Source organism: Octopus bimaculoides, chromosome 18 (genome assembly GCF_001194135.2).
Source record: "Octopus bimaculoides isolate UCB-OBI-ISO-001 chromosome 18, ASM119413v2, whole genome shotgun sequence".
In the NCBI taxonomy this organism is placed as follows: domain Eukaryota; kingdom Metazoa; phylum Mollusca; class Cephalopoda; order Octopoda; family Octopodidae; genus Octopus; species Octopus bimaculoides.
Window position 1 is genome coordinate 12,898,295 of NC_068998.1, and position 9,394 is coordinate 12,907,688.

At 43.9% G+C, this 9,394-nt stretch overlaps 1 protein-coding gene across 1 annotated transcript; it reads right to left on the reverse strand.

Annotated features, from left to right (window-relative positions):
• Window positions 1–1,906: 1,906 nt before the first annotated feature.
• On the reverse strand, window positions 1,907–3,100 carry LOC106874936 (uncharacterized). The gene has a single exon (XM_014922848.1). The coding sequence runs from the start codon at window positions 3,098–3,100 to the stop codon at window positions 1,907–1,909; it is 1,194 nt and encodes a 397-aa protein (XP_014778334.1).
• Window positions 3,101–9,394: the final 6,294 nt, after the last annotated feature.

Sequence of the window (9,394 nt, forward strand, 5' to 3'; positions counted from 1 at the left end):
GGTTATTTCCACTCATTGACTGTTTTTTTTTTAAGTTGCATTAGAGATCTGCATAGGAGAAGGTTGATCTGAAGGTTTGCATTGGGGATCTAGATTGGAGTAACCTAGGAAAACTTACCAACAGCCTTAACCAAAAAATAAGGGGCCTGTCCCTTCTAGATTAACTCTATGAGCAACTTAGCCAATCACTGATATCAGCCGAGTGAGCATTGTTGTTGTTGAAGTCAGTATTGTCCAATAAAAAAGAGGAAGAGTCCATAAGTCATGTTGCCATGGTTTGAGAATATGTCCGACCAATGCTTCTGAATCACTGTTTATAACCACATCGGCTGCAATGACAGCTTGTCTATAAAACTTTGCTATAGACAGCATTGCGTGTTCTGCCCTGAGGAGCATACACAAAAAGAGCGTTTCTACTACCCACACGGGAGCAGGCCACATAAAGTTGCCCATGTGAAAAGCATGGCTCCTCCAAATGGATGCCTGCCACCGATAGTGTTTGGCCTTGGGATTTGTTGATGGACATGGCAAAGCATGGTCTCACTGGGAACTGTGATCTGCAGAAGTTAAATGGCATGTCAGACGCCGAGGGATAAAGGTGCATCCTTGAAATGAAAACATTTTCACCCCTCCCACACTCTGTAACAATGGTGGCCTCAATCAAGTGGGGCATCAGGGACTTTACTAAGCGGGTCCCGTTGCACCGTTTAGGCAGAAGCAAGTTTCTGATTAGCATAATTGGGCATCCAACCCTTAGCCTAAGAATGTGAGGTGGAAGCCCTGCTGGCTCCAATGAGTTGAGAAACTCAATAGGATAATTGACAATGTCTTGGGGGTCACAGGTCCGGTCAATCGATTTGTAGATGCACTCCTCACCTGGAATTCAGCTTATGAGCTAGTCATTGATAGCACTGACAGCTACGTTTTTGGGGGCCAGTATGGTTCTTTCACTGAGCCAATTGATGTTTGCATAGTTACTTTCCAGATTGGGGAACACTGTTTCCAAAAGATCAGAAGGGTTGTCCACTGTGTTGCACAGTTCAGAGATGGATATATTACCTTTCTTAGGAACCTTCCCTTCTCCAAGGGCTAAAATGTCTTCAGCAAATGCTACAGACGTGCTATCACCAAGCAAGTGCGCATGCATGTTTGTGCTTAGGCTTAATGTCTTAACCTGGGGCCACAACGTGGATAACTTGAAGCATGCGCGCACTTCATCAACCCTGCTCCCTTTAGGGATGACAGGAAGGGTTTGCCGGAAATCTCCTGAAAGCAATAATTACACCACCCATAGAAGCTGTAGAATCTCTCTTTCAGTGACCAATCCAGTGCCTCAAGGGCACCCTTATTGGCCATTATGCATGCGTCCCATACAATGAGACGGCACTGTCTAAGAACTTCAGCTTCTGAATTTTTGCTAATGTTACAAGTAGGAACACCTCGGCCCTAACCAAATCCAAAGGCAGCTTGAATGCTGAGTGCACCGTCCTACCTCTTGGCAATAACGTAGCAGCGATTCCCGGGGAGGCAATGGCTAGTGCAATTTGTTTCTCGCGCCGAATCTTAGCAAGTATTAATCATGTTACAAAGGATTTGCCGGTACCTCCAGGAGCATCGAGGGGAAAAAATGCCGCCCACCTGTTTTGCAACGACACTGACAACAGTTTTGTACGCCAGCCTCTGATCAGCAAGCAATTTCGGTTCATTTACTCTCAGGTACTCTGCAAGGCTATCAGCATCATACAACAACTCCAGAAGTAACTTTGGTGCGAGTGTGTTAACATCCTGTCACAATGAGGATGGCAAACCGAATGTGTTCAATGCTTCCCCACCCATTTTGAGCAGGGCATCTTCAATTTCAATCAGCGCATTATTGTAGATCAGGTCATTGTATCCAATGTTAGCATTAGGGCACTGTTGCTTTGCTATTCAAAGAAAGTCCTCGGACATAGGGTCCCTGTACTTCACCTACAAAGAAGCTAGATCGGACAGCCCACATTTTTGGAGCAAAATAGTGAAGACTTTTGGGTGAGTTTAGCAAAGCCCCTTCAGCCAAAGTAGAATCCCATTGCAAGTCATCCTCCAAAAGCCCACGTTGAAAGCAGGTTGCCCAAAATGTGTCATAACACACATTGTCAACAGTTCTGATATCCTGAAAGCTTTCTGGACCGACAACTTCATGAAGAAGGAGTTGCAAGTAAAAACACTCCTGCTGGCTTGGGTGCACCGTGTATACCCTCCTGAGGCAATCTGAAAACTTAATGCCTGGATGCCCATCTACATCAACCCCCGACTGTCTTAGTGTCCAAATGTTTTTATCCCACACAAAGTAGAATGGCAGTTGCGGATAAATAAGACACTTTGCAAATGTGTCAGTTTGACACAACATAAAAAAAACAGTAAGAGTTGTCTCCTTCGGCAGGGCAGTCAACTGGGAAACATTGTGCTCAGAAAAGTATACACGCTGACCATTCTCCAAATGAACAGTCAGATGCACGATTGCCGGATGCCTTTGGTGGAGGGGGAAACTGAAGATATGCCAAAAAGCCTCATTGCTGCTGATGTACTGTCCCAACAAGTACTCAGAAACTTCATCCCTTCCACTGGCACTTTGAAGGCCAAATACGGCGGCATCGGAGCCTTTGTTAGTGTACTTACAAATGTACTTTATAACTTTAACGGAACTGCAAAATTCAATGTTTATATGAGCAGTAAAGGACAACCCACCGATTGTCGACTTTACTGTTGTGGTGAAGCCACTGTTTTCAGGCCGTCTCCGTCTGTACAGGGGGTACCCGTCTCCATTGGTCCGTGTCTCATCAACAAATTGCTTAGGGAATCCCCTACTACGTGACCCATTCTGTAGGCACGCATAATGGCCATCAACACCCATCCCACACGGACCATGAATCATGTTCATGCTGACAATGTCATATAACTCATGGTCGATGACAGGGTTAGAAATCTCAGCTGAGATGATTGCATCAACATCATTAGAGTTGATTTTCGTCGCTAGCCAAATCAGAATGTGAGCATGTCGATTTCCTCTCTTCTGCCATTCCACGGTGTACATGTCACACTTGGTTGGCCCCAAAATCATCCCCTTTTTGATTAATGACATCAACTTGGCCAACTTTAGCTGGAACACTCGAGCAAGTAGGTCATGCCTGTGGGCAGTTTGTTGCCCAGGGTAAAGTTCACAGGTTATTTCCACCCACTTTGGGTTGCACGTGAACGTAATAAATGGGTCCAGACGGCAATAATTTCAGACGTATGTCATTGCGTCCTGGGTTCGTTCGTGCATATACTTGGGTCCCCCCTGTGTAGCTGGAGAGTAAGATGCAGGTCTTTCCCAGGCTTCAGGGATCAGCATCATTCTGGATCCTATCTCATAGATGGATGTAGCTGTCACTGCGCAGCTCTTTCTGGTGTGTTTTTATAGAACACAGACGCTCAGATTCAACCTTGGCAGCCATGTCCACTGCAAACTGATGAAGTAGGTCTCGCGAGTGATTGAAGCTGTTCACCCGCAGCATAAATATGTAGGCATAATATGCCCTTGATGACACTGTTTTGGCTAATGTCCTCCTCGCTCTCTGAAGCCACTGGACTTTTTACTGGTGTTGCCACCGGGCTCAGGGTAGGGGTGACTGCCGGGCTGATTATTAATGTTCCCGCAATCACATCTTTCGTAATGTCTTTGATATGATTTGTCTTCACATGTTCTTGCAGGAGTTTCTCTCCCCATTCTTCTTCTCAGTTGGGTTGACGATGTTGAATGCTGAAATGGTAACCATCCTCCCCGCAAGTGAACAAAAGGGCTGTCGTAAGAGCATTGAGTTTCACTAATCCTACGAAGGCCGCCGTCACGGCATGAGATAACTATATCTCTAGGGTTGTGTTGGTCCCAATGAAGAACGACTGCCACCTCATTGCATGCGGGAGCATTGAAGTAGCGAGCATTCCCCCGGGATGGCCTCATGTCAGTGTCAGTGATGACATTGTAGTTGGGACAGGGTGCATTCTCCAACGCGCATTTGCAGCTGAGGATGTAGCTGTTGTGCTCGTGCAGCATTGTTTGTCGGCCAAGTAAGCTGTATCTGTCAAAAGTTTCAGCCTCTGTGTTGTCTCCATTCGCCGGGAAATTGGCTACTCGTGCTGCGGCCTGTTGATTGTAGTCAGAGAAGAAATAAAGCTGCAAAAACGCCGGTGAACTATTGTTCGGGTGTTAGGGGGCTGGAGTGACCCAATGAGGTGGACCTTAAAAGTTGGCATCTGCCTTTTCTCTCGGACAACTTTAGCCCCAAAGGAGGTCATCTGGAAAGCACAATTGTATGTCCTGATAAGTTGAAGAAATCGGCTTGCTCCTCCAGGTGCCGAGGCGCAAACCGATGGACTTGTCCTTGTTGACTTTTGCCCCTGCTACCTCTTCGTATCCTCTGAGAGCATCTTCTACACGAGTTAGATGTGCTTCGTTGGGCATGATGAGGGTGACGTCATCCGCATAAGCAGAAACAGACTTACCGCATCCGATTTCATTTGGATTGCCGTCTAACTTCTCCAACCTCCGCAGTAATGGCTCAAGGGCTAAAACGTACAGAAGCGGAGACAAGGGACACCCTTGACGACCTGAACGCTTGATCGAAAACGGTAGCCGTTTATCTGGACCATGGATTTGATGCCGCTATACATAGCGGAGATCCACCCACGAAAGCCAGGGCCCAGCCCAGTCGCTTCGAGGACAGTCCCTAGGTATCGATGGTCCACCCTATCGAAAGCTTTACTTTGGTCTAAATGGACCAATGCCCCTCCTTTGCCAGTTAATTTCCCAACCCTATCTAAAGTATAGCGGAGAAGGTGAAGATTATCCTGGATCAACCTGCCTGGGATTGCACAAGTCTGTGCCTTCTTGACAGGTTTCTCCACGACAGCTTTCAACCTTTTTGCTAACACCTTTGCCAGAATCTTTAACTCTACATTAAGTAGAGTTATGGGCCTATAATTACCGATGTTATCTCCCTTGTTTGGATTTTTTTGAATCAGTGTCACAACTCCCCAACTCACAGAACTGGGAATCCTCCCGTTCTGCTGCCAGTTTGCATAAACACTAGCCAGTATATCCCCGAACAAGTCCGGCATACAACGATAAAACTCGTAGGGTAGACCATCTAGCCCCGGTGACTTTTCTCTGGCGCACCCGGCCAACACCTCTCTTACCTCTGCGGGAGTGATTGGTCCTTCACAGCATCCAGCCTCGCGTGCTGAGTCGCGGACCACCCTCCCCGAACAACCGGGCGAAATGCTGATGAAAGACTTTCTGCATCTCCTCCTGTCCATAGATCTTGCGACCCCATTCCACGTACATTCAAATAGCCCAACTTAATCATTGAAGAAAGGAAAAAAATAAAAACTTACGGTTGCGAGAGGGAGCATGGCAGTTTCTGTCTGCATGCCTCCTCCTTGCTCCCCGAAGCTACTGGACTTTTTACTGGTGTTGCCACCGGGCTCTGGGTAGGGGTGGCTGCCGGGCTGATTATTAATGTTCCCGCAATCACATCTTTCGTAACGTCTTTGATATGATTTGTTTTCACATGTTCTTGCAGGAGTTTCTCTCCCCATTCTTCTTCTCCCATCTTTGCGTAACGAAACTCCGTCTCGGTGTCTGTACATTTGAAAAATTTTATACGTGGATGAGCTTTAATTAGCCTCACCACTTTCTCATCCTTTATATTAAACCTGACTATTTTGTCAGTTGGTTTAAAACCTTTGTTTTATGGGCGGGCTGTTTGGTACTGCAAACTGTTTGCCGGCATAAGTCGTGCCAGGGATTCGAGGTTGGGGGGATTTTTTTTTGTAGTTCGTCTGCGTCATTGCTATTTTTCTTTTTTGATTGGAGAGGGGAGTTGGGGGTATGCGTTTTCTTCCTTTTGTTGGTTATAGTTGTAAATTCCATCTCCTCTGGTTCGTTTTGCTTCCTCTCCTCTGCCTTTTGGTTTTCATTTAATTTTTCTTTCTGTTGTTTTTTTATATTTCCAGTTGTTTTCTTTTTTCCATTGGTCATTTCGTTCTGTTTTTCGTCTGCGTTTTTTTCCTCCTCTGTGTTTAGAGGAGGGGCTTCACCAGTTTTTTTCTTTTTAATACAGGCAGAGCGGATGTGTCCCTTCCGCCCACACTTAAAGCATCTGGGGCGACGTCCCTCCACTGAGACACGGATAGTGTGCCCCTCTCCCACGAACACTCTGTCTGGTAAATTTTCTAGAGTGGAGCTCTCAGCTTGAATCACCAACTCTAGTATTTGTCCTTTCCAATTGCACGCTTCTTTCCTTCTCTTGTGGAAAATTGTTATTTTCCCCTCCACGTCAAAAATAGCCGCCTCTGCTGCCCACATAACGTTGTACCCGACTGGAATGTCCTCCACTGTCACTTTCGCTGTTCTGCGTCCCATGTAAGTGGGTAGCAACATAATAACATCATTTTTTAAAGTCTGTGTAGACATTTCCTTTGCTACGTTAGCTTTGATGGTTGCGCTTCTAACTCCTCTGCCAACGTAGCATATTTTATTCCATATTGGTGCCAAGCACCGTTCCACCACCTCGTTTTTTGCGTCTGATATTTTCTTTTCCTTGATGTTATATATTTTATATACTACAATTTTTTCTCATATAGCGTTGACAGTTTCAGGGGGTGGTACAAGTTTGGTTTCCTCATTAGACTTTTGAATGTATTTACGAAATTGAATTAGCTTGTCCATTGCCACTTCTAATTCAATGCTATTAACGTTTACTGCAACCGAGAAACTTTGTTTTTCCTGTGTTTCCTTATTTTGAACTTTATCTGTTGTCTGTCCCATGATTAATGATCGTGCCACATAATGCCCTCTGAACTAACTCCTTAATCCAGGCATGGAAAGCTTCACAAGTCAAAATAGACTTGTTCATTTTCCAGTACCCGGGCCCCTGTCTATGACACTTATCTACATGCACCACACACGTCACAAGCTTGTGATCAGTGTAAGGCACAATACAGAATTGTGGACAGAGAATACTCTAAGTACGATCTGCGTGAGCCATTGTTATTACTCCAAGTCCACTGTGGAACACTTGGCTCACTCAGTCGGTAACGGTCTACTAGATTAAAGCTCTCTAGTAGACCCTTGAGGCAAGGATTCCCCTTTCTATTAGTCGAGCCCACACTATCAACCCGTGCATCGAGAATAATGTTGAAGTCCCTTACCATTACTACTGTTTTTGATGTCACCAGAAAGTGCTCCAGGTCTCGGTAAAAACCCGCCTGTCTACGCTCTGTAAGAGCGTAGACAGCTACCGACCTGAAGGAGTGTTTACTCACAGAAGTCACATCCAGGACAACCAGCCTACCTTCTGGGTCCAGAAAGACAGTAACTAACCTGTAAGTTCAAGTTCTTCCTGATAAGGACTGCCACGCCTGCACCTCCCCCTCAGCTAGGAGAAATAAATTTCTTGTAACCATTCAGTAGAGGCGAGAACGCTTGAGGTCCCTTCATCTTGGACTCGGTCCCAATAGCCACATCTATTCTATGTGAAATGAGGTCGTTCCGAAAGCAAGCCTGTTTCCATTTTGACCCCATTCCACGCACATTCAAGCAGCCTAACTTAATCATTGGAGAAATAAATTAAGTTTTACTTACGATTGCATGAGGGAGCATGGCGGTTTAGGTTTGCTTACTCCCCTCATGCTTTCCATCTCTGCTGGGCTCTTTTTGGGAGTTGTGATTGGGCTCTGGGCTGATTGGCAATTTATTCTCCCAAAAGTATGTTGTCACATCTTTTATTGTATTGCCTTTAATATTCTCTTGCACCAGTTTATTGTCCCAGTATTCTTTGCCTATTTTTGCATAATGGTACTGGTCTTTGTCGCATTTAAACATTTCTATATATTCACATCTTTGGAAGAATGTTAATATTTTTTCATTGTTACGGTCAACCGCAACAACTTTGTTTTTTTCAACTTTTTCTTTGCAGGTGCGTGAGCCGTCGTTGTTACCCCACGTCCACTGTGGAACGCTCGGCTCATCCAGTCGGTAACGGTCTACTAGATTATAGCTCTCTAGTAAACCTTTGAGACAAGGATTTCCTTTCCTATCAGTTGAGCCCACACTATCAATCCGTGCATTGAACCCGTCTGGAATGTCTTCCACTGTTACCTTCGCGGTTCTGCGTCCCATGTAAGTGGGTAGCAGCATAATTAAGTCATTTTTTAGTGTTTGGGTTGACACTTCCTTTGCTACGTTAGATGATTCGAAGTTCGCTTCGATAGTTGCACTTCTTACTCCTCTGCCAATGTAGCGTATTTTTTCCCATATCGGTGCCAAGCACTGTTCGATTACGTCGTTTTTAACATCTGATATTTTATTGTCCTTGACGTTATAAATTTTGTATACGACAATTTTTTCTCGTATCGGGTTCCTCGTTTGACTTTTGTATGTATTTTCGAAATTGAAACAGTTTATCCATTGCAACTTCTACTTCCGTTGACTGCCTCTGAGAAACTTTGCTTTTCTTGTACTTCCTTATTTTTAACGTTTTCTTTGGTCTGTCCCATTCCGAGAAAGTCAGTATTTGACGTTAATTCAAATTCCATTTTATACAACTTGTCGTGAAAGACAGCGGCAAACGACATGGTTTTCAAATACAAATCCAAGAAAAGGCCCAAGTAGCAGTATGCTAGGTCAAGTTCACCAGTATTATATATAATACTTGTAAGTTCACTGATATCGCCTCTAATATTACATGCTAATATTAATTTTTCAACAAATTTCATCATATATATTATAACTCAACTAATACAACTCATTATTTCTAATTAAGTGATTTAGTAATGTTATGCTTTAATTCTTTCAAATATTATGAAATTTAAAAACTATTACCTTGTTTAATTCAACTGTAAAGGCAAATAAACAAGGGAGACAATTCCAGTTTGTAAGTTTACTGATAAAAATATTTACTGTATTACATTTACTGCCACAAAATGAGCCAACAAAAGAGCTTCTTACATGATCGTTAGGCATGCCAGATAGAACAGCGGAAGCTTTCCCAAATTACAATGATTTCTATTTTTTACAAAGATGAAAACTAACCAGCGCCGGTTGTCAGTCGGTAGTGGGGACAAATACAGCATGCACGCGCACACACACACACACACACATGGTATCTGTACTTATACCAGTGTAGTATGACCAGTTGTTTGATGCCCAGAATAAGTAATATCTTGTTTCGTTGAAATATAAACATACATTCAAGAAACAATTATGTAAAAGTTAAATATTATTGATGTATAAGAAACGTTTAACATCAAAATTAGCTTTAAAAAAAAAAAAAAAATTATGTCTACATAGAACATATCAATGTCTGTAGCG

What these genes read in the sequence shown, in the direction of transcription:
- LOC106874936 (XM_014922848.1), bottom strand. Translation starts at nt 3,100, where the DNA reads ATGATTTTGGGGCCAACCAAGTGTGACATGTACACCGTGGAATGGCAG.